Below are 26405 nucleotides of genomic sequence, written 5' to 3' on the forward strand. Positions count from 1 at the left end.
ATAAAGGGAACTAAAGGCCACCCAAAAGGTGGCTTGGCTTGTTTAGTCTGTACAACTATGAACGTTAAGAAAGCTGAACTGGTCATATTCATGATCTTCTGCTAGGACAGGGGTGGCCAACTTACGACTCAGGAGCCACATGTGGCTCTTTCTCCCATGTTGTGTGGCTCTTGAAGCACCCACCACCCTGTCAGCAGGCTTGGAGAAGGCATCTGTCTGTTTAAATCACTTCTCCAAGCCAAGCCAGCCAGCAACCTGGAGAATGCATTTAAAGTTAAAGTCTTTCCACATCCCCTCCCCAATTCCTCCCTCTCTCCTTCCCTCAAACATCTGACGTTTATTCTGTGCGGCTCTTATGTTAAGCAAGTTTGACTACCTCTGTGCTAGGAATTAATTTTGAAATTACCAACTACTTTCTATTAATTTGTTCCATTTATTTGTCATAGTCCTGATCTATAGAAATACAGATTTGGGAAGTCTAATGCAAATATTCGGGCTAGTCTTCCATTTTGCCAGTTTATTTCAACTAGAATACAATCCGTGAGAGGTCACTATAATCGATAACACAACAAAAAATGCAAGCTAGTGACCAATTTACTAAGAAATATATAGAAACCAGTCCAAATGTCCAAGCATGTACATTCAAGTCCCAAAGTAGTGTGGTGACAAGCCAATCAATTAAGTACTTGTTTCTTTCCAGTCTTTATCAGACCTGGGACCACTAACAAAAGAAAATATTATACAAAAATATCAGAAGGACATTCAGACACCACCAACCCTCTTCCTGTGAAAAAATATCATACTTACATATTGATTCAATATTATAGATTCTTTACATAATTTTTTAAAAAGGGGATGCAGAGCGTCTCCAACAGCAATTTCACATCGGCTACAGCTCAGTATGAGGCTTCTTGCGCACCCTAATGGTGCAACTAACCTGTTTAAAAAGGCAAACATCTCATTTACAACTGCCATTACACAAACCTCTTAAAGGTAAAGTAACATATTTCTAATGCAACATGCTAAAAGACACAAACACCACAAACTATATCCACAGCAGATACAACATACAAAATATTCCATACAAAGAATGTCAAATCACATAATTTATACAAAAATGTGTTATCACACAGCCAAATTGTGCACAGCACTCATAATATTATAAAGAAGACCATTCATAAAAAACATGTCAAATCATTGGTCATATTCAGTCCATATGGAGAAATGCAATTCAACTGGTGTATCCAGTATGCCTCTTTTTGCAGCAGGATCTTGTACATGTCTTCATTTCTCTCTGTTTGTTCATATTTGTATAAGGTGAAAAAACAAAAATCTTCACAGTCATGATTCTTTTGCATAAAATGGCTGACCATAGGAGCTTCAATCACATGGTTCCTAAGTCTGCTTCTGTGTTCCAGGATACGTACTCTTAAGGGCTCAAATAGTGCTGCCAACATACCTTAGGCCACACCCACAGATGATCAAATACACAACACAGCGGGTAGCATATGTAGAGTAATGATTTAGAACAAATGGTCTAGTCTTTTCAGCAAAATAATACTCTTTGACATTCATAGATAAATGACAAAGTGCACACCTTTTACAAGCAAAGTACCCTTTAAGAGTATGCTTGACCGATTGGTATTCTCTAGATCTTACCAATTTATCCCTAATGGAATTCTATTTGTGGCAGCATTTTACAACCTCCAGTATCACTTACAATGTGCCAATGCTTCCTTACCACATTACAAATTCTGCTAAACAGTCTTCTAAATTCTAGTCTCCATTGTAATCTAGTATTTCTCATCCTGGGATTCTGTTTTAGTAACTGTGTTCGATCTAGATTGGCAGCCCTTTTTCTAGCTATCCTAACATCTTTTTCTGGATAGCCTCTACTAACAAAATGAGATGCCAACATCACTATCCTCAAGATAATCAGACATTAGGGTACTATTTCTTCTCAGCCTTACAAACTGGCCATATGGTATATTCTTTTTCAAAGCAGGTGGATGGAATGATGAATACTGTAAAAAAGCATTCCTATCTGTTGGCTTTCTGTAGGTTTTAGTTGCCAACTTATTCTCAGTAGTTTTATACACAACTGTATCTAAAAAAGGTACATCATTAGTGCTTTCCTGATAAGTAAATTCCACCTTGTCATGTATTGTGTTCATCCAGTTCATGAGCTCTGACACATATTTTGTGCGGCTTATTACAAAGAAGCAATCATCTATAAATCTGGTGTAAAAAATTATCTGTTTCAAAAAAGGATTGCAATTTTCATTGAAAAATTTTTCCATCTCAAGTTTGTACATGAAGAGATTTGCTATGCTAGGGGCACAACTTGACCGCATAGCTACCCCAGACACTTGCAAATAAAAAGAATCTCTATACTGGAAAAAATTCTTATCCAGGATTATGTCTAGCAGTTCCATAAGGAAATATGTAGGAGGCTCTTTAATTTCCCTCAACGCCAAAGTTTCTTCAACCACCAGTTTATTTCAACTGGCGATTTTAATGCTAGAATGGGGCCTCATGATAATATGTTGACGCAGAAATTAATTGGCCCAGAAGTCCTTCTCAATCCTTATTGGTTAGACAGAGTTCCTAAGGATACTGTTGTTAATTTGAAGAAGAAGAAGAAGATATTGGATATATCCCGCCCTCCACTCCAAAGAGTCTCAGAGCGGCTCACAATCTCCTTTACCTTCCTCCCCCACAACAGACACCCTGTGAGGCGGGTGGGGCTGGAGAGGGCTCTCCCAGCAGCTGCCCTTTCAAGGACAACCTCTGCCAGAGCTATGGCTGACCCAAGGCCATGCTAGCAGGTGCAAGTGGAGGAGTGGGGAATCAAACCCGGTTCTCCCAGATAAGAGTCCGCACACTTAACCACTACACCAAACTGGCTCTCCTGTTTTGAAGGGCCTTGTCCTAGTGAACCTTTATATTCAAAGGAGGGCCTAGTCCTAGTGAACCTTTATATTGCAATTAATGGTCGAGTAGGTCTCAACTTCAAGGGAGATTGCACATATATTGGTGCAAATGGCCATAGGCTGCTTTGTCTTATCAACAAGAGTGGCTTCCTTTGTGAAGGCTATGGATGATTTTCTGGGAAGTGATAGTCTCCCAGTTCTTTTATTTTTAGATCTTAAGCCTTCCCATTTATTGTCCTTACCTTTTGAGTCTCTAAGCCAATCATTCAGTTCTTTATGCCATACCCGATGGAACCCTTGATGTGATTCAATAATTTAAAAATTGCAGTTTTTTACTTAATTCTCTATAAAATTATTTTCATCTTCTGCAGATTCTCTGCACATTCTTTCTGAATCAAACCAATATATACTAGGCCTAAACACAGAGAAGTTGCCTCCCTAGGGTAATACATCAAAATCCTGGTTTTGATGGCAAATGCAAACAGATTAAAAAAGAACTCTCATGAAAGGCCAGAGAATTTTAAAAGAAAAATTACCATGAGACATTGACTGAACTGTTGGGACTTAAATGGTATTATAAATCTCTGCTGGCACATCACAAACACAACTTCATCCATAAGGGCTGGAAATAATTGATTGTGGCTGCTAATGATAATAATGCATCTGCATTCTTGTTAACTCAGGAATGAAAGTCTATTATAATATCTCTTTTTGCATTTCATAATCTATTTGGGTTAACTATCTCAGTTCTCTGTTTTCAGTGAAATCTAATTCAGTCTTAACTACTCCTGACAATCCTCCTGCTTGGCCCCCAGTCACACCTAAAGTAGTTGAACATCTTATCTGTGTGCAGGTGCAGATTTAATTCCTAATGAGATATTTAAAGTTAATCCTGTTTGGTGGGCTGAAACTTTAACCCCAATCTTTAGTATGATAAATGCCTCCAATAACATTCCATCTGCTTGGAAGTAGACTATCATAGTACCCTTTTTTAAAAAAAAAGATCCATTTCTAACCCAGTGTATTACCATCAATTTTTTAAAATTAGCCTGCTTAGGCAAGTTGTATTCCTCTTACCTATTAGATAAACTATTGGAATGGATGGAATCTAATAACATCCTAGGTTAGGAGCAAATTGGCTTCAGAAGAGGTTGCTCTTTCATTTAGCCAAAAAATATACTTCAGTTTCAGAAGGTGATCTTTACGTAGCCTTTCTGGATCTTAAAGGAACATTTGACAGCATCTCTCGATCAAGACTGGAACAAATTAAGGAAATCCACCATGGATAGATGACTGCTATGGCTGATAGAAGATCTTCATAACACCCAGAGTGCTCAAGTCTGTTGCAGTGTAGAAGAAGGTCGCTCTAAAAAAAATTCCTGTTGACAAGGGAGACTGACAGGGGTGCTTGTTAGATCCATTCTTGTTTAATTTATCCTTAAATGATTTACTCAGCTTCCTTGTCACCCTCCCTATCTACCTGGCCTAGAGATCCCACTCATATGCTGATGATGTGGTTTTGCTGTCCCGCTCTTACGTTGGACTCCAGAGGCTATTGAATAAATTTGCCATTCACTGTTGTTCTGAAGATCTAGAAATCAATTATGGTAAATGCAAAATACTCTGACGGTCTATTGATAACATTAAAATCCAACAAGAGGAGGAATTTGCATATTTGGGAATAGTTTTAACGTATAATTTAAGTTGGTCCTCTCATCAAAAACTCATGATGAAGAAAGCAGGATCTTGTACTTAAGGCATCCTAGAACTTTTTACGTATTCTGGAGGACAATATATACCCAGGTCTAATCAGGTTTTCAATTTGAAAATTGTCCCTGTTCTGCTTTTGGGGACAGCCATCTGGATCCAATCAGTCAAAGAATCCTCAGACCTCCCTCTACTCTGCTTCCTTCATAAATTGACTAGCCCTCCGAAATGTGCAACTGGACTATCCCTATAAGCAGAGTTGGATTAACCATCCTTTGAGGTTAAAGCTTGGCAACTGGCCTTCAATTTGTATCTAAAGTACTCTATAGTAACTCTGGATACCTGTCTTTATTAAAAGCAGATTCTCATAAATCTTCTTGGTCCAAGATTCTTGATACAAAAATTTAACTTATTGGACTAAACCCTTACAGAATTCAGGGCCTGGAACCTGCAGTTGTTAAGTCCTGTATCAAGAAGAATATCCAAGAAAGGGATTCTTGAGCTCATGGTCTTGTGCCTGCAGGGATCGCTCTTCGGTATTTTTTGGTATTCCTCCACCAAAATTGCTGCCTTCCTTTGCTTTTTATCTAAGTATCCCAAATTATTTCAGAGCTTTCTTACTATCTAAATTGAATGCACAGCCCACTCCTGTTATGAAGGGAAGATTCTTTACTCAGATTGCCTTTGTGATTGTTCTCAGGGAGAAATTGGTATTTTAATATACATTTTAGTGGAGTGTTCTCTTTAAAAATGAGGAGGAAATGGAACTTTACACTGACAAAGGGAGAAGGATGTAGAATGGGCAGAACAATCTTGATGTGGGCAAGGAAGTGACCTCTGAGGGGTGGCAAAAAAGCAGGGGAAAATCTGAGGGAATCTATATGCTTTTTAATTACCTTTGGTTTGGAAGTAAAGCAAAGGAAAAATGGCACAAAAACACTCAGAAAACCTGGGAAAACAGTGACCAGAAAGTGAACTGAGAGCTGAAGGGAGGAAAATCAGTGCAAAGAAAACCATCAAACATGCACAATGAAAACAAGGTATAACACCAGTGCTCAATAGGCCCATGATTCTTTCATCTTGCTCCATGTATATTGCAAGGGTGGGGGGAGGAGTAAGGAATGTGCAACAGCCTGACAAGCAAAGTTCATAATTAGTTGCCATCTGAATGCAGCCTAAGCGTGGTGCTTAAATCTTAAAAGTTAAATTTGAGTGTGGATCTGTTTAAGGTAAATTAGAATATGTAGTACATATACTGTGCATGCAGAAGATCCTAAGGTCAGTCAGTAGCTTCTCCAGATGAAGGATCTCAGAATCCCATTTTTTTGGGGGAAAAGTAGAATACTTTAAATATTTTAAATAAATAAATCTGGTATAACTTATATTGGGGAAGAGGTTACTCTGCTTTAAGATCCTGGAGAGTATCTTGTCAGCTACAACATATAATATCTTAAGATGGATCAGGTTAGGTGGGCCAGCAATAGAAAACAGCTTTACAATCCTCCTGATCTTTGCCTTTTAAAAAAGTTTGCTGTACAGTAATGTAATCTTCATCCTAGTTTGTTCTACTACATGTATTATCTGTTTATTGTGGGGGCAGGTATTTTTCAGTAGCTGTGCTTATTCATTGTTCTGCAATATGAATAGTTTAAACATATTTCCAAGTACGAGTACTTTATCTCTGATTCCTCTATACTAATACCGATGGAAAGCCCTCTAGAATTGAGTTGACTCTCACAAATATTTTGCACTCAAGCTCAGCCAATTCACTTCCTTATTATAGTCTCCATCTCACATGGCTTTATGTCAATGCAAGTCCTATGATTTCTAGCCCTTTTAGTTGTCAAAGGAGATCCCTTCCTCCCCTTTTACAAGCAGAAAAGCTGGTTGGATCAAATTTTGGTCCTAAGGTGATTAAATGACAAGAATGTTAAATATTGGCTGGTATCCAGCCACCCTGCATAGCAGAGTTTGTGGAAGAGAAACGTCAGTAGGAAGAAGTTCTCTTAGGCTGAAGGAAGCCTTTAAACTTTGTTGAACAATGTGATAATATGTTGTCATATGTCTATAGTAGACTATCAATTACTATTTGTATATCATTTATTAAGCACCAATAAACAGCTAGACACTGCACAAAAGAAATAAAACACAAGCTCTGGCCATGGAATTTTTTCTTCTTCTGTGTACAAGTTCAACCACAGAAGATCTGGATACTTAGTAAACTAGTCAAGGTGAAGGTGTTTGGATGTATGCCACTATAGAAATTAACAGTGGTATTGCTATATAGTTTTAGTTGTTGGTTGCATCTCTGGATTGGTGGAATATAAATTCTCTGAATGCGTGAATTAGGAATATGGTGTTAGCCAGGCCAGTCTTACTGTGGAAGTAGATAATGGCTAGAATTCAGAGACCCTGCAGTGCGACCCATGAAAGAGGCTTTCATGTTTCCTGCAGCACTACCCTGTCCTCCTGGAAAGCTATTCACAATGCCTCATCACATGGGATGTATCATGGCAGGCTTCCTTCCACTCACTGCGTTCTGTTGATGCAAGCAGAACCTCCTCCACAGTAGAGTTTAGACAAAGCAATTGAATTTAAGTTTCTGAAGTAACATCAGTCACCCGGAGGCAGCTTACATGCAGGTTGTGCTTAATCAGGTTGAGCAGTTAGTGCTTACAAAGAAGAGTCCTGAATGATGCACCAGTGCACTGTCATGCCACATAACGCTATGCTTGAATTACAGGATATTTTCTATGCGCATATGCCGGCACAAATGTTCAGGATCTTAACATACACGGGTTCCATTTTAAAGTACTTTTAATTAAGACGGGTTAAGATGCATATAACCCTCTTTAGTTTCTGGCATTTCATGCGACTGCCAGCCTTATCCTGGGAGCCGATGATACGGGAAAGTGTCTGTGCCTCTATGCTTTATCTAGAAAAGCAACTGGGCTGTTGTAATGTGTCAGTGTATTCCATCAGGGCCATTGCCTTTTGAAAAACGAATCTGTAGATACCCAACTAAGTTTTAGTTGGTTGTATAGATGGCCACCCATATGGTTCAAGTTAGCAATAACGTTACAGAGGAAACTCCCATGATATGCAAGTGTTAGGCCATCCTGTAAAGCATTATGTAATAAACAATTTTTATTAGTAACATATGGTAGCAAAACTATATCTACATCTTATAAAGACTTAAAAAAAAGAGAAATTCTTCTACCCCATATCTTACTTTTCCCCCACCCCTCCCCCCGTTACTTGACCCCCGCCAGTGTTATTTCTCTCTCTCTCTCTCGGCTTGGCTTCGCGAACGAAGATTTAAGAAGGGTGCAATAGTCCACGTTTGCTGCAGGCTCGCTGGTGGCTGACAAGACCAATGTGGGACAGGCAGGTCCGGCCACAGCGGCTGCAGGGAAAAGTCTGATTTAGGGTTGGTCCTGTAGCAGTGCAATTCTTCCTCAATCTCCTTTTGTCCTCAAGACCAGCTATGCGTGTGTTCTCAAAGGAAGAGACAGCCTGGTGGATGGTGTGCCTCCATGCTTTGCGATCTGAGGCTAGGTCAGACCACTGGTGATGGTTGATGTGACAGGTGCTAAGGGATTTCTTCAAGGAGTCCTTGTACCTCTTCTTTGGTGCCCCTCTATTTCGATGGCCGGTGGAGAGTTCGCCATACAGGGCAATCTTGGGAAGGCGGTGGTTTTCCATCCTAGAAATATGCCCTGCCCAGCGCAGCTGCGTCTTCAAAAGCAGTGCCTCGATGCTGGTAACCTCTGCCCGCTTGAGGACTTCAGTGTTGGTCACAAAGTCACTCCAGTGGATGTTGAGGATGGTGCGAAGGCAGCGCTGATGAAAGCGCTCAAGGAGTCGCAGGTGATGACGGTATAAAACCCACGATTCGGAGCCATAGATGAGGGTTGTCATCACAACCGCTTTGTAAACATTGATCTTTGTGCCTTTTTTCAGATGCTTGTTGCTCCACACTCTTTTGTGCAGTCGGCCAAATGCACGGTTTGCCTTTGCCAGCCTGTTGTCAATCTCCTTGTCGATCTTGGCATCTGAGGAGATGATGCACCCCAGGTAGCTGAACTGCTGGACTGTCTTCAGAACTGATTCACCCACAGTGATGCAGGGAGGGTGATAATCTTCCTGGGGTGCAGGCTGGTGGAGAACTTCTGTCTTCTTCAGACTAACTTCTAGGCCGAATAGCTTGGCAGCCTCTGCAAAGCAGGACGTCATATGCTGCAGAGCTGATACCGAGTGGGAGACGAGTGCAGCATCATCAGCAAACAGTAGCTCTCGGATGAGTTTTTCCATTGTCTTGGAGTGTGCCTTTAGTCGCCTCAGGTTGAACAGGCTGCCATCGGTGCGATAGCGGATGTAGACACCATCGTCCTCATCTAGATCTACTGCGGCTCTTTGAAGCATCATGCTAAAGAAGATCGTAAAGAGAGTTGGCGCGAGAACGCAGCCTTGCTTTACACCTGTGCCTATTGGGAAGGTCTCCGAGAGGTCGTTGCAGTGTCTGACTTGGCCTCGCTGGTCTTCGTGTAGCTGGATGATCATGCTGAGGAACCTTGGGGGACATCCTAAACGTTCCAAGATTTGCCACAGGCCTTTCCTGCTAACGGTATCGAAAGCTTTGGTAAGGTCGACAAAAGTCACATACAGAGCCTTGTTCTGTTCCCTGCATTTCTCTTGGAGCTGTCTGAGAACAAATACCATGTCGGTGGTGCTCCTGTTAGCTCTGAAGCCGCACTGGCTCTCTGGGAGGAGTTCTTCTGCAATGGTGGGCACCAGTCTGTTCAGGAGTATTCTGGCAAGGATTTTGCCTGCAATGGAGAGCAGGGTTATCCCCCGGTAGTTGGAGCAGTCTGACTTTTCCCCTTTGTTCTTGTATAGGGTGATGATGATTGCATCGCGAAAGTCCTGTGGTAATTTGCCTTGTTCCCAGCAGGTGACAAGTACTTTGTGAAGTGAGCTATGTAGTACTGTGCCCCCATGCTTCCAGATCTCTGGTGGAATTCCATCAACTCCTGCTGCCTTGCCACTTTTCAGTTGCTTGATGGCTTTAACAGTCTCTTCTAGGGTGGGGATCTCATCCAACTCTGTTTTCACCGGTTGAAGTGGGGTGAGGTGGATTGCTGAATCTTGAACTACGCGGTTGGCACTGAAGAGAACCTGAAAATATTCCGACCACCGGTTCAGTATGGATGCCTTGTCTGTGAGGAGCACTTGGCCGTCTGCACTATGCAAGGGACTCTGAGCCTGATATGATGGACCATATACTGCCTTCAGGGCTTCGTAGAACCCTCTTAAATCACCAGTGTCTGCACACAGCTGGGTTCTCTCTGCAAGCTTGGTCCACCACTCGTTCTGAATGTCTCGAAGCTTGCGCTGGAGGTTGCTACATGCAGCGCGAAAGGTTGCTTTTTTCCCAGGACAGGAGGGCTGAGCAAGATGTGCTTGGTAGGCAGATCTCTTTTTTGCCAGTAATTCTTGGATCTCTTGATTGTTCTCATCAAACCAGTCCTTGTTCTTCCTTGTGGAGAACCCGAGGACTTCTTCAGAGATCTGCAGGATGGTAGTTTTTAGGTGTTCCCAGAGTACTTCTGGAGAAGGGTCTGTGGGGCAACTGAGGTCCTCAATTCTTGACTGGAGTTTTGCCTGGAAGGCAGCTTTAACTTCGGCTGACTGGAGGCTGCCAACCTGAAACTTCCTCCGAGGGATACCTCCTCTCCTGGGTGTGGGTTTAAAGTGAAGACGGAGATTGCAGCGTACAAGACGATGATCCGTATGACATTCTGCGCTGCGCATTACTCGGGTGTGTAAGACATCTCGAAGGTCTCTCTGGCGCACCAGAATGTAGTCGATAAGGTGCCAATGCTTGGACTGTGGGTGCATCCAGGTTGTCTTCAGACTGTTCTTCTGCTGGAAGATAGTGTTGGTGATGGTGAGCTGGTGCTCCATGCAGAATTCTAGCAGGAGGCGCCCGTTGTCATTGCAGTTGCCAATGCCGTGTTTGCCAAGTACTCCTTTCCAGGCTTCCGAGTCTTTACCTACTCTGGCATTGAAGTCGCCAAGGATGATCACCTTGTCCTCTGTAGGGGTCTTCCGTACGAGGTTGCGTAGATCAGCATAGAACTTGTTCTTTTCTGCAGGATCTGCTTGAAGGGTTGGGGCATACACACTGAAGAGTGTTGCATGCTGCTTGTTTTGAAGTGGGAGGCGCATGGACATGATGCGATCTGAGTGACCTGTTGGAAGGTTTTCGAGTTTGGAGGCAATGGAGTTCCTGACCATGAAGCCAACGCCAGAAAGGCGGCTCTCAGCCTTTGACTTACCCGACCAGTAGAGGGTATAGCCAGCACCGTGTTCTTGAAGACTACCTTCCTCAGGGAAACGGACCTCACTGAGAGCTGCTATGTCGATATTCAACCTGAGAAGTTCGTGGGCAACTAGAGCAGAGCGTCGTTCAGGGCGACCACTGCCTACTGTGTCAAGCATGGTTCTGATGTTCCAACACGCAAGCTTTAGTCTTTGCACACTTTGTGAGGCAGGTGCATGCCTTTTCTTTGTTGTTATTTTTCGACCGCAAGTAAGGATGCCCGTTGACCGCGGCTAGCCAACTGGGGTGGGGGAGACGAGCTTTGTTTAGGCCACCTTTTCTAGGCCCCTCTCCGTGTGGAGCAAGCAGTGCTGTCCCTAGATAAGGCTGCTTGGTCGTTCAGGGTGCTGCCGAAAGATGCTTTCGTCTCCGGGTTAGCATCAGGCGACCAATATCCTGAACCGCCTACATGCAGGATCGGGACTGCGGCTTCCAGTGGCACCTTCCACCTGCCGTTTCGCCCCTTGCCTATCGCTGCAGGACTTGATGCGTTGTGGGTTGTGTGTGTGGATATGCCCTTCAGGCCTGCGCAGAGGAATTTTTTAGGTGAAGCGCAGTGTGCGCGGTACTGGCTCCACCCTTTCACCTGGGGGTCATCTGCCATGGCCCAGTAAGCCGGGACGCCGGCAGTGAGTCCTCCAGGTGGTAGGTGTTACATTAACGAGCTCTATCTGCCCGGGTTTGATGTTAGAGTTTTCCTTCTCTTAGGCTGACGAAGTTGGTGGGCCCAGCCTGCCCATCCGGTTATACCGCCGGACAATTCGGTCGCACCATGACGTAGCAAACTCTGTGAAAACGGGGGGGACCAGCGAGAAGGTGTTGCTACGGATGCAGTAATGCAGGAGAGGCCATTGCAGTGACCATCTGCCAGGCATAGCCAGACAGTGACCACGCGGCGTTCACTACACCGGGAGAGGAGAGGCTATGTATTGCGCATGCACTTTCCCTGGGGGGGTAGGATTCCCAGAGGGAGCCCACCCCCCACCACCCCCCCAGTGTTATTTACTTAAAAAAAACACCCCAAATATTAAAGGTACCTTTAACTATTAAAAAACCAAAAATTATACTTTTGTTTTTTAAAAAAAAAATAAAAAGAACTTAATCATTATCAATATCAAAATCATTTTCATCCTGTAAAGCATTATGAATGGAATGCAAGGATGGCAACAGACAAGTTCTCTTCTTCATCGTTTCCCTTGTAGTAAGGGAGAGGCTGTGGCTCAAGTGATAAGAGCATCTGCTGTACATGCAGAAGGTCCCAAGTTCAGTCTCCGGAATATCCCGTGAAAAGGCTCAAACAGCAGATGTGGAAGACCTCTCCCTGAGATCCTGAAGGGCTTTGGTGAGACAGAGCGGGCAGTACTGACCCTGATCTGCCAGTTGTCTGACTCTGGAGCCCTATATTAACGTTATAGCGAATGCGTGTACAATGCTTGTGTAGTGCTTTTATACATGTGTGATTTTTACATTGCATTTAACACATATTCAGCTGAACCCCACATTTATCCTGGTACCGGTCCACCAATTGATTTGTAAAGTGAACATATGCTGGCTCTTTCTTATACACAGGTTTACAAGTATATATTAAAAATGTATGTGCATTCACTGTAATGTGTGCAGGGTTAGCGTAAGGCAGCTTTGTGTGTTGATACCTTGAGTGCCCCCTGCCCTACTGGCGGGATATAATTGGATGTATGCTGCCTCAGTCACTTGTTTTAGCAGCTGCATTTTTTCTGCCAAGCAGTTTTTCATGTCTTATGAGCCAGTGAGCTTTAATTATAGTAAGATGTACTTATAAATAATGCATGTATGTTCTGTAATGTTTGGCTTCTGCCCTCCCTTCCCTCCTTTATAACATAGCTGCATAATCATTTGTTTGGATTTTCTCTCAGATGATTGATGGCGCAAAGCGTTGGCAAGGATGTGACTTGATGTCAGACTGACTTTGAATATCACTGAACTGGTTGCTGATTTTTCCCCCCCTCCCCTTCTCTCTTTCTCTCTCTCTTCGTGTGTTATGTAGTCTCGCCAAACACCTGAGGGCGAATTCCTTCCTCTCGATCAACTTGAACTGGATGTAGGCTTTAGTACTGGAGCAGACCAACTTTTCCTTGTTTCGCCACTTACGATTTGCCATGTGATCGATTCCAAAAGTCCCTTTTATGACCTTTCTCAGCGAAGCATGCAGACTGAACAGTTTGAGATAGTTGTCATCCTAGAGGGCATCGTGGAAACAACTGGTGAGTACAGTGATCTCAAAGCTTACCAAACCGTATGTGTAGTAGCTGTTCCCCCACCACTCAGTTTCAAGTCTTATTCCTCTCCAAACCCATCCCCAAAATAAACTACAAAGGTATTTCTGGGCTCAGTGTTGCAAGTGATTATTATCGACAGTGACAAGGTGACCTAAATACTGAAAGTTTTAAATATGTTAGGCATATATTCCACAGACTTACCCGTTTCATGTCAAAATACGTGAGAAAGAAAGCAGCCTAATGAGGTGATGGTGTATTTTCTGTGGATTGGGATAGTATTACTTCGTAGGAGCTTGCCTTGTGTTGGTATTCAGCTTGCGTTACGTTTGCGTTCCCTCTTGCCAATGTGGGTGTTTCCTTGTGGTGTCTGCACACAGCAGGTTGTATCAGGGAAACTAAGTTGTACAGTTGAATTTTGCAAGCCTGGATGTAGTATCTTACTATACACCTGCTGCTGCCTGTTTATTGATGGATCCTTCATGAAAAAAACAATCCTCAGCAATTGTAATTCCAATGGCAGCCTTTTTTTAAAAAAATGTGTTCCTCCATAGCAAGCATTCCAGATGTTCTAAGTTCAGTCAATGATCTCAAAGCTTACCAAGTTCATAGGGCCTGCAAGACAGAGCTATTCTGCTGGGCTTACAGCTGAGGCAGCGGGCGTCTTATTCCAGCTATTATTCCATCAGTTGGCCTCCCTTGTGGTGACGTTGTGTCTTACTGCAGTGCTATCCTGCTATTACTATCCTCATTTAATCTGGGCCTGTGGTGCACTTTATTTCTTGTGTTATTGTTTTTACTTGTTTAATTTTAATGTAATGTTTTAACTCTGAGCTGTAGGTTCTTATTGTTGTTACTGTATGTTGTGATCCACCCTGAGCCCGTTTACAGGAAAGGGTGGAATATAAGCCTACTAAATAAAATTAATAAAATAAATAAATCAGTGTCATACGCTGCAAAGCACAGTTGGCAGCTGGATTGTGATTGTGCAGAGAGTACCCCTGAAATATGTCAGTTAATTAATTGTAGCTTGTCTACTTTTTTGCTGTGTGTTTGCGCGCACACATTTGGTAACCACCACATGCCAAACAAAAGCCCTTCTCTGACACTTTGACTTGTAATGTATTTCTCAAAAAGCCTTATCTGCCACTCTTGCAAATTACAACTGATAGGCACTTTTTTGTGTTATCACATTAGATCTTATAATTATCCCTTGTGTATTTAAAAAGGTAAAGGTAGTCCCCTGTGCAAGCACCGGTTGTTTCCGACTCTGGGATGATGTCGCATCACGTTTTCACGGCAGACTTATTACAGGGTGGTTTGCCATTGCCTTCCCCAGTCATCTACACTTCCCCCCCCCCCCAGCAAGCTGGGTACTTATTTTACCAACCTCAGAAGGATGGAAGGCTGAGTCAACCTTGAGCCGGCTACTTGAACCCAGCTTCTGCCAGGATCAAACTCAGGTCGTGAGCAGAGGGCTCCGATTGCAGTACTGCAGCTTACCATTCTGCACCATGGTATTTACATTTTTATAAATTAGGCACCCTGAGGCCAGGCTAGAACATACCTTTGGGATTGCCAAGAAGGGGTGGCCCTTTATATCAGATTCAAAACAACAATGATTGTATGTAGAACCTAACGTGCTGTCAACCTGATATTGCTTTCCCTAACTGGAGAGCCAGTTTGGTGTAGTGGTTAAGTGTGCGGACTCTTATCTGGGAGAACCGGGTTTGATTCCCCGCTCCTCCACTTGCAGCTGCTGGAATGGCCTTGGGTCAGCCATAGCTCTGGCAGAGGTTGTCCTTGAAAGGGCAGCTGCTGTGAGAGCCCTCTCCAGCCCCACCCACCTCACGGGGTGTCTGTTGTGGGGGGGGAAGGTAAAGGAGATTGTGAGCCGCTCTGAGGCTCTTTGGAGTGGAGGGCGGGATATAAATCCAATATCATCATCACCATCTTCTTCTTCTAATTTCAATCAATTTTCCTAAGTATCTCATGAGATAGTACTTTTATCATGATTAATGAAATTATCCCAGTGAAGTACTTTGAGCACTTAGAAACATTATACAAATGCTATTACAATCTTTGTACTCAGTACCAATATCCATAGTTCCCATATATGAGGTCTTTCCTTACAAAATGAAATAATTTACAGAGACATTTCTACTATGCAGCAATAGTTATCATAATTTTTGTGGACATTCCTTGGAGATGTAAATATGCAACCTCCAACCCCTCCTTTCGGCTGCCCCTAAAAGTCTCCATATTGGGGACTATGTGAGGCAATGATACAAAACAGAACACTCCCAGAATTCTATTGCAGAAGAGACATCAGCTCTAAAGTTATAACTGGGAAAATCATTCCCTCGCCCTAAACATTTTTTTTTTACAAAATACCTTTTTTAATTTTTTTTTTAACAAAATACTATTAAAAGCCTTATTGGGGAGATTCAGGTCTAAGATAGCAGATCCCCTTGTTTCTCTCTCCACTTTATGGAAAATGAAGTTGCCAGGAAGACAAGTCAGGAATCTATTTGACCTTTCGTAGCAGAGTTAGACTTCCAACAGATGTCTAGATAGTTGAAATCTCCCATGACCACTGCATCGCTTCTCTTTCAGTACTTTGCAATCTGTTGTAGTAGTATTTCATCCAAGTCCTCTGCCTGGCTTGGTGGTCTATAGCAGACAGCCACCATAATATCACTGTTATTTCTTACTCCTTTTATTTTTTCTCAGAGACTCTCAGTTGAACTGCCATTCTCACAAATTTGTTCACAAGCAGGACTTTTTTTTGTAGCAGGAACACCTTTGCATATTAGACCACACACCCCTGATGTAGCCAATCCTCCAAGAGCTTACAGGGCTCGTAGTACAGGGCCTAATATGCAAAGTAGTTCCTGCAACAAAAAAAGCGCTGCTCACAAGTATATACCTCCTTCACATATAATGCTATGCCTCCGCCCTTCCTTATTTGTCTGTCCCTTTTAAGTAAGTTGTACTCCTCGGTCCTAATATTCCAATTGTGAGTGTCATCCCACCAAGGTTTAGAAATGCCTATTAGGTCATAGTCCCCTTCCTTTATTAGGACTTCCAGTTCCTCCTGCTTGTTTCTCATGCATTAGTGTAGAGACATCGGAATCCATGTTTTATGCTCCCTGAGGTTTTTGTTTCCTTACGTACCTGCAAGTTAATGTTACCTGGTATATGTGCCACTCCCCGCAAAACTTCAGCATTCTTATTTCTAGTTATTAGCATCATACTAGGCTTTGAATAATTGTCTCGCTTCCCCATACCATTTAGTTTAAAGCCCTCCTTATTAGGATAGCAAGGGTCTTACCAATCACCTTTTTTCCTGCCTTTTTGAGGTGCAAACCATCTGCCAATAGCCAGGGAGGCCACCATGTGACTCGGCTCAGCCCAGCAATTCCCAAGGGCCAGACCAAGTGATCTCAAGGGCCATAAATGGCCGTAGGGATGGACATTCCCCACCCGATATAAAGTCTCCATCACAGTTGTGAGTGTAAATAAAACGCCAGGTTCTGGGTCGCTCAGCTCAGGGGCCAGCTGCAGAAACCTCTGTCTCTGCAGTTCACTCATGAGGAGTAGCCATCAGGATTGCAATTGGGTTATCTCACAATCTCCCTTTGATCGAGGGAGATTTTGCCAACTGGAAACTGGTTCTGCTGGTGTTTTTGGCTGTGATGTTTCTCCATTTTTTTCCAGATGTCAGCACACCATAACACCTCACCAGAAGCATTACTCCTTACCAAAAACCAAACCTCTCCACCCCTTAAAAGATGCCTGCCTTTCAAACCTCCTCAAAATCCCTGGCAAACAAGCAGACCATCCCTTCATTTTGTTTCCCTGGATGGTTCAAAGATGTCACATATATATATTTAATAAGAATAAGGCCCGTTGTGAATAAAAACACAATCCTTGTTTGTCCTGGAACAAGGCTGAGAGGAGGAGGAGGGAGGGAGTGACAGGAAAGAGGTGACAGCTATGGGCTCTGAGGAAATGCTCCTGGTGGGGCCAGGCCTTGCTGCCTAGTCACATTATGACAGCAGCAGCAGCTCCCTGGCTATTTGGGCAGCCTTTGGAGGCTCTGTGTGCTGGGAGGCCTTCCTTGTTGGCCATTGATGTGGTAGCAGGAGTCTGTTCTTGTGGTGGCCGTGACGCCTTTCATGAGGCTGCAATAGAGCAGCAGCCCTTTCTGAGGCTGGTTGACAGAGAGGACACAGAGAAGCATCAGCGATGTGTCTGTCTCTGAAGTAAGACTGTTTTGGCAGTTTGTTCAACATTCCCAGGCCTGCAGTCAGCCAATGGGAGGTCAGAGACACTGACTGAGCCATGACGGGCCAATGGTTTATGGAGTGCATGAAGAGCTCCATTTGGCCCCCACCATAGGTGAATTATTATCTATGATGGTGGCAAGCAGGTCTCAGGTTCAGTGGGAGATCACAGGAGTGCAGCTCCTGAACCTTTCTGAGAATTCCACCTTCTTGTCCATTGAATAGTATGTGCAGCTGCATAACAATCCCTGGTTGAGCTCCACCACCTATTTTTCTGCAAAATGACCGCTGGTGGCAAGTATGTTAGACAACACCAATATACTTTATAGCAGGGGTGGCCAATGGTAGATCTCCAGATGTTTTTTGCCTACAACTCCCATCAGCCCCAGCCAGCATGGCCAATGGCTGGGGCTAATGGGAGTTGTAGGCAAAAACATCTGGAGAGCTACCGTTGGCCACCCCTGCTTTATATCTTTTGCATGGTATCTGTCAGAATCTCAGGACTGTGCCAGCTGTGCTATCACTACTTGTTTTGATGGGTCAGAGTGCTTTCCCCCCTGTGTTTTCATTTTTGTATGCTCTCCTGTAAATTTGCTAAATTTCAGGTATTCTTGATGTTAAAAGTAACAGCTGACAGTGAGTGATGAATGGTTTGATTTGCCAGAAGGAATCCTGTGGAAACATGAATTTTGCACACACACAAACAAATTTGTAAATGTATCTTTAAAATATTTATATGCTCTTGCTTTGGAGACCTGGAAGAGATTCATAAAATAATACAAGATATATATTTAAAAAACCCCCCATAAAATAAATGATTAAAAATCTAGGCAATAAAAATAGAACATATGAAAAATAGAACATATATACAGATAAAGTTGCAATTGTAGGTCAAAGAATTCTAACTAGAGTTGGAATGAAGATGAATTAATTGGAGGTCAGATAGAAGACTATTCATTGAGATTGATTATTAGCAATTGCAGGAAGCTAATTAAAGCTGAGTGCAGAATCAAAGGCAGATACCAGGAGCTGCCATGTAAGAGAGGCATGATGCTCTGAGTGGACAAAGATAAAAGCAGGGAAATTGATTTAATGCATAAGAAATATGCATCTGACTATGGATGGATATGAGCATGTGAAGCTCAGACCCTTGACTCATCAGGGTCAATATTGTCTGCTCAGACTTTCAACAGGTCTCCGGAGGCTCTGGTAGATGTCTTTCACATCACCTACTACCTGATTCTTTTAACTGGCAATGTTAGGGATTGAACCAGCAACCTTCTCATGCTGAGCTGATGCTTTACCACTGAACTGTAGCCTCTCCTTTATTGACTTTGTTTCAGCAAAAATTGCCAGTGTCCTAAATGAAGAAACTGAAAACCAGTAAGAGTCTGGTTTATGCAACGTCTGTCCTAAAATTAAAATAGTTATGAAATTAAGTTTAGCACCAAATATAGTGGACATCCGGTTGACAAATGTTGACTTGTGGATTTGTGGCAGCACAGTTGTAAGCATCTTATGACCCAGATGTTTATCACCTTTAGTGTGTTCCTGTGGCCAATGTTGGTTAGGAAATGCCTGAACTTTCCTCTTTAGTACTTGTGCAGCATTGGTGACTGGGTAATACACCTGAACATGCTGTTGTGCTGGTTTATGCAGTGATTTCAATGCTAACATTTTTTAAAAAAATTATCCACAATTGTGTCACTTACAAAGATATGTCAAGAAATGTATTTTCACACGGATCCTGGTTTGGATGACAGCTTTCATATCTGAGAAACTTTACGACGTCTTTTGTGACGTTCAAGATCGACAGACAAAGCTTCCAGATTCTGAACAAAATAGGTCACATGAAAAAATTGAAATGCATGACTCGAATAAATTATGCAAAGCAGGCAGATTTGCTCCGTTTACATGCTTTAATTGATTGCTTTCAAGTTTGTTGCAGATTAGGGATTATGAAGCAAGAACTGGAGTGAATGTGCCAGGTTGTGATGGCTCAGAAATATATAGACTTCTGCTTCCTAAGCATTTAGCAGAATCTGCACACAGTTTTGTTTAACCATGAGGGTAAGATGCTTGGTTTTTTAAAGTGAAAACTCGAAGTTTTTCATGATTCAGTAGTTGTCACTTTTGCATTGGAGTGACAGTTCTTTGATTCACAGTCACGTGGAGAACGCCTGCTGATTGTCACCCATGTACCTTGTGGATGTGCAGCATTTAATTTGTAAAAATCCTCTTTGTGGGTTTCTAATATATTTTATATTTGCTTCAAAGCATTCTGCATCTTTTTGGGAGGGTGGGGCGTAGGTTTATCTATATGTTTTATATGTTTATCCTAACCGAGAGATATAGGGGCTGTATTAGCGCTTGTGAAGACCCCTCCCCTCTTCCTTTTCACTGAAAAGGTGCTTGCATTGCTTCCTTCCCCTAACAAAGCTGAAAGTTGAATCGCACAGAGAGCAGCCTACTTGTGTGACTTTCTGGATGAAGAGTCAAAGCAGAGAAGACGAACGCTGATGCATTTTTTTTTTTTTAAAAAATACTGTATTCCATACAAAGATGCCCGCATGTTTCACACTTTACTTTGTCAAGGACTCTGTAAAGAAACTTTCATCAGTATGTTCTCAAGTTTTTTTTGTTCTCTGCTCTGACTCTACATTGGTGTGTCTCCCCCTTTCATCTCTGGATAAAGGTCAGAAGCCAGATTTTGGAATGCAGCAATTTATCCCTGCCTTGACAGCATCCTTTTTTCATATGCTGTAGCGATGTGACTTTCATCCTCTGGATCCAAGCCCTGAGCCTCTTCCGGCTTTGCTAACAAACCCGCCTACCCACAGCAGCTCTGAAAAGCCTCCCCTCTACCACTCAGTCACCAGCACCAAGCAGGAGCTCTGTCTGAGGGTGGGCAGCTGCCAAGTTGCCAGAGCCCCACTGCAGGGCTGGTGAGGGGGCAGGCTCAGGTGGGCGTTCGCGTGCTGGGCGGAGGGGAGGTGCTGCCAGCTCCTTCCTTCTGCACCTGACACTGCCTCTCCGGCCATATGTTTGGTGTCTACTCCTGAGGGCACACATCTTTTAGAAGTTTTAACTGGATATGCACATTATTAACATAGTGGGTTTGGTGCACTGACGAGGCGAGAGAGTAGTGAACATCAGCTCTTTATTAGGCACAGCATTAGATTTTCAAGTCTGGCTTTAACTTTGGCTCAAACAAAGAGCATGCTGGGTAGAACCAAAGTGTGACCAAATGCTGCTAGCAAACCCTTTCCTGTTCCCCCCTCCCTTTTAGAGAATCTCCCTGCTTTGAAATGGTGATGTGTGAAAAGTCTTATCTGAACCTTCTCAGCTCAGGCCCAGGGGAGAGGAAAAGAGCCTGAAAACCATCAAGGCCAACAGGCCTCTAATCAACATGAGAATGTATTGGTAACGTCTATGTGTGAATGTTCCCTGCACAATTCCCTACCCGTAGGAATGCCTTTGAAGTACTCCTTATATGCAATGTATCTACAGTACGTCTTTAGTCTTTTCAAGCCCTGGCTAAGGCCACAAGTAACCAATATCAATAAACTAGTTTCTTTGTATCCACATCGACTCATTGAATTTGCAGACTTGACATAGATAGGCTGCCCTTCAAGACAGGGGAACTGGGCCAATGGGGTCAACTATATACAATTTAGGGTTCACGTGCAAGCACGGTATTGGGTCATTCAGGAGGGGCTCGTGATTGGTGCAGGGCAGCAGGGATTTGGATCCTGCTGCCCGTTGTTCCCAAGTCCCCAAGCTCTGTTCTTACGGTTCCAATGAGCCAGGCAGGAACACCGTATACAGTCTTCACTTTGGTCCGCATACACAACACACATGCTACATCTAGCCAAATGTTTAAAGCATTCCCTGCCAATGATTTTTTTTCCTCTAGTGACCCGAGATTAGTGATAAATTTATATTGCTAACTCAGCTTGCTTGTAAAAACCCCCCAAATATTTTAAAGATGGAAAACCTAATCAATAGTGGAGCTTGTACACTGATGAAGGGAGTGGGATGGTGGGAGGTGCAGAGTGGGACAAATTACCTCAGTGTGGGCAGTAGAGCGGTGAGAAGAGGGCAGGTGGGTAGATCCAAGGAAATTCGTATTGTTTTGAATTGCCTTTGAAGCAAAGGGAAAAACCGTCACAAAATAACTCTCAGAAAGCTTGAAGAAACAGCGACCAAAAAGCAAACTGAGCACTGCAGGGAGGAATATCAATGCAGGATGAAAAAGAAATCCCTACAGACATGCAAGGTGAAAGTGAACGAAAAGGTAGAATGAAAATGAAAATCTGATGGGCATATACGGTGAAAGCAAGGGAAAACACCTGTACATAATAGGCCATTGTCTTTATTGGATAGCAGTATCTACAACCTTTTCTTTTCTTGTAAAGAAACAACCCTTAAAAGGTGTGTATGGCCTAAATTATGCCAAAATAGTCCAGATCAGATTGTCATGATTACAGCTTGTTCTTGTGCAAAGTTACAGGAGCTTTATGTGAGCATAATTGATTGTTATGCTTTTTTTTGTACCTTGTTTAGCAACTGAAATTGATGGGTTGCATCAGTTCTAAATCCCTACTCCCATTATCAGTAGTATCAGTGTTGCTCGTGAATGAATTCTTGAGGGCCAGACAACAGGAGAGGGGCTAGGACTGAAGCATGTAGCTTCGCTTTATATTCTTCGTATATCTTAGGACATAATTAAGTACCATCTTGCTGCTTTCTACTGAAAAGGATGCAATTTTATTTTATTTTTTTTGCCTTTCATTGCCAAATTTTTCAAAATAAGATTTTTTTTTTTAGTGGAGGAAATGATTGATTTTAAGTAATATAGCCAAGTAATACATAAGATCTTATTTTCCTTCAATGGTATAGAATTTTGAATAAAGTATGCCTGAGAATTTGGCTCAATTGGACCAGCAGCAACTTCCCACCTTGCGGCTGCTCTTTGTGGCTCACCTGGAGCAGCTCTGAGTGAGCAAGCACAGTCTCCCCATGCCGCTCTCTGTGGCTTGCCTGGAGCAGCTCTGAGTGAGCAAGCACAGTCTCCCCATGCCGCTCTCTGTGGCTTGCCTGGAGCAGCTCCTGGCAAGTCAGCGCAGCCTTCTCCCCACCTCTCTGTGGCTTGCAGAAGAACCTGGGGGAGGGGGTTAGCCACAGAGAACAGTCTTCCATCCCAGGCTGCCATAGCTCCACCTTCATGTCCGGTGTGGCTCCTGGGATGCTGTGTTATCAACCTGCTGTACCGCCTGCAAGCCCAGTGCGGATCTCAGGCTGTTGTGCCACCAGAGGTGGGTGCTTTCTTTGTACTTTTTGGGGGCGGGATTTTAAGCTTTCTACCATGTATAAAATTGAATTGAACTGAACTGAACAGAGATGAGGACACGGGTGTCTGTTAGAATATTCGATAATCATTTCAATGCAGTTTTGTGGTTTAGTGGTTTATGCATTGCATTGCTTTGCAACTCTGAGTTTCCATGTCCCTGTTTTAAAGTAATATTTCTCCAGTAAGTGGGATAAAACTCTGTAACAGTGGCAGGGCTTTTTTCCCCCCCAGGAACTCCTTTGCATATTAGGCCACGCACCCCTGATGAAGCCAATCCTTCAAGAGCTTACAGGGCTCTTCGTGCAGGGCCTATTGTAAGCTCCAGGAGGATTGGCTACATTAGAGGGGTGTGGCCTAATATTACAAAGGAGTTCCTGGGGAAAAAAAGCCCTGAACAGTGGTATTCCCAGCCTATGTTCATGAAAATTTATAAAAACCAAATAACACTCTCTCTCTCTCTTGGTATTTATGTATACGTATATGTAACCTATTCTATATTGAAACTGCATACATAAGTCACTGAGTTTTTACTCTTCAAACTATATAACATGGTAATTAGAATGAATTTTTCAGAATGTGCAATGTGAAGGCTAGGGTTGCCAACTTTTAAACTGGTCCTTCTTTCTGTCCTGTTAATGTCAGGTTGATCATCAAGCAATTATCAGGTAGTGTTATTTAATTTCATGCCATATAAATCTTCAGTGGTCCATTTCTGTTCATTAAATCTCTATTGAATGGACAGGACATTTCCCCCCTGTCTAGTTGGCAACTTTAGTGATTGCCTGCATTTTCATTTACACTTCTTCTGTCCCTTCTACAGACAATGTTTTCAATAATATGGAAAAAACATGCTATCTGTATAGCTTCTAAATCACAATCCTGAAGACTTTTCAGAAAAGCTTCTAAGTAAGGGCTAAGGTACAAAGATGCTAACCCATTTAATGGTATTTATGACTAAATAAGTGACAAGAGACAGAATCTCTCAGCTTCTAGCAACATTTTAAAAGTATTTGTTTGAGAACAGTGCTCAAAATAAGGTGGAATATGGTGAGATGCTATCCCACTTTTTCACCATCCTAGGACTAACGTATCAGTATTATGAAAGTCACTAAGAATATGTTTCGTGGTTACCCCAGTCTGAGCAAGGCTAGTTGGAAATAGATTCTGCTGAGCTTGGGGAAAGATGAAACTGTTGGGGGGGGGGCAAGGAATAGCTACCTTGGTCCTATTCTCTAGATTGTCTAGAGATGTTTGTGGAGCTGGACCAGGGAGAAATAAGCACTGCAGAAGCAAGAACTTGGATAGGCAGCTTTTGGAGGCTTCAGTTATTGCAGGAATAGGAAGCTGTCTGTTCAGGTGCCTGTGTCTGCAAGGTAAATCTTTCCCAGGCCCAGAAATGGTTCTAGGCTGAGGAAAACGAGAAGATGGAAATCAGCTTTGCTGGCTGTCAGGCTTGCAGGAGACCAGGAAGGGCTTTCTATTGGCTGTAACCACTTTGGTAAGGGTCTGCCTGGGAGGGCCCAGAGCACCCATCCGGCCAGTGTCTTTGTTTTCAGGAAGCACCTTTTATCTGTGACCTCAGCAAGCACCTTTTATCTGGGGGATGCAGACTTGGGCAGTATAATAACAATAAGTTTATTGTAAGTGTTCAAGAACAAACGAGTAGGTTGTAACTTTTAGTGCAAAAGTGAAAGTTACCAGGGCTTTTTTGGTAGAAAAAGCCCTGCAGGAATTTATTTACATATTAGGCCACACCCACTGGCAGCACTATCTTTCACACAGGGCTTTTTCAATAGAAAAAGCCCAGCAGAAACTCATCTGCCTATTAGGCCACACCTCCTGACACCAAGCCAGCCCCGATGCTTTTATTTTTTTCTTCCTTTAGTTCCAACTAACTTACCACTCTTTCAGTGAGGAAGCTCTCATGACTGTAGCCTTCCTCCAGCCCATCCTTTCCTGAGAACATGTCTCCCTCTCTGGCTTGACCTTTTATTTCCTTCCTTCCAGGTCCCTGGAGCCAGTTTGGTGTAGTGGTTAAGTGCGTGGACTCTTATCTGGGAGAACCGGGTTTGATTCCCCACTCCTCCACTTGCACCTGCTGGAATGGCCTTGGGTCAGCCATAGTTATCACAAAGCTTGTCCTTGAAAGGGCAGCTGCTGGGAGAGCCCTCTCCAGCCCCACCTACCTCACAGGGTGTCTGTTGTGGGGGAGGAAGGTAAAGGAGATTGTGAGCCGCTCTGAGACTCTTTGGAGTGAAGGGCGGGATATAAATCCAATATCTTCTTCATCTTCATCTCTCTGGTCTTCACTGGGCAAGTTTTCCCTCCAAAACTGCTGCCCACTCAGTCACGGGGGACAGAAGGGATCTGGGAAATGTAGGTCCAGTAGCTACTCTGATACAGGCTTTCCTGGAGCCTGTAGGCCTCGTGAGGCCTAGGATCATGACAGTCGCCTTTCTCTGTAGGCTTGCCAGCCCCTAGGTCCCAGGTCCTTGGCAAACTTAAAAGAACCTTGCAAACTGCTTGTGTTGTGGGCTCTGTGTGTGCCTTTAAAACTCAGCTGTATGGGCAGGACAAGCAAGCAGAGGAGGTGAGCGTGGGACGCATGTGAGAAAGGAAGAGAAGCCAATACATGTTTGTTTTGCGTTGGTTTTGGAAGTTGTGTGTATAGTAAAATGATGTTAATTAGAACTTTATCTCCAAATGGAGGAAAACTCCATGTCCTAGTTCTGCTCTCTTTTCATTTTCCTGTTAGTCTGAGGAAGATGATTGAAATACAGCAGATGGTTCAGCAACTCCCATGAGTAAATTACCCTAGTGACCACACAAAAGTGTGTGCTTGCAAACTGTATATTTTGGAAGCTTTGTGTGTGAGTTCACGTCTATTTAGTGGAAATGCAGCTGCTGGGGATGAGGAAATGAAGCTGTATTCAGGGGAACCGGACTGCTTTATTTTTATTTATTCATTTTAGGGAATGGGAAAGTTTCCTGGCTCCACCCCCAAGGTCCCCAGATATTTTCTGAGTTGGACCTGGGAACCTTGTTTCCCTGCCATTGCAGTGAGGAAGTGCACACGATTTGCCCAAAATTATCGGAAAACTATTTTTAAAAACAACTGTGATGTCTAATATTAGATTACATTTGTTAATGTGTGTGACTTCATTTATAGTAACTCTATTCGAGGTAATGATTGATAACTGACTCACTGTAAGGATTTTAAAGTGTGAATATATAATTCAAGCTTGTTAGCAAATGATTTATTCAGCAAAGATGTATCTATAGATGGTGAATGAACCACCAGCTAAATTGAGCCTGGCCTAGACTGAATGAAACCGTCTTATGTCCTTCTTGCTCACTTCCACTTCAAGCGCTGATTTAAAGCAAGCCTGGGGGTTGTATGTTCTAACTCTTTGTATGACCTATTTGGTGACATGCAGACTCCATTAATAGTTATTATTGTTGAAGAGTACCTGTGCTAGTCTGTTG

At 43.1% G+C, this 26405-nt stretch overlaps 1 protein-coding gene across 1 annotated transcript in view; it reads left to right on the plus strand.

Annotated features, from left to right (window-relative positions):
* The window catches only part of KCNJ3 (potassium inwardly rectifying channel subfamily J member 3), a 205218-nt gene that overhangs the window by 21529 nt on the left and 157284 nt on the right, over positions 1 to 26405 (plus strand). Inside the window, exon 2 of the mRNA XM_060257226.1 lies at positions 13049 to 13265. Coding sequence (XP_060113209.1) covers positions 13049 to 13265 — 217 coding nt within the window. The remainder of the gene's footprint in view (positions 1 to 13048; positions 13266 to 26405) is intronic.

The sequence above is a fragment of the Heteronotia binoei genome, chromosome 16 (genome assembly GCF_032191835.1).
Source record: "Heteronotia binoei isolate CCM8104 ecotype False Entrance Well chromosome 16, APGP_CSIRO_Hbin_v1, whole genome shotgun sequence".
Lineage (NCBI taxonomy): Eukaryota > Metazoa > Chordata > Lepidosauria > Squamata > Gekkonidae > Heteronotia > Heteronotia binoei.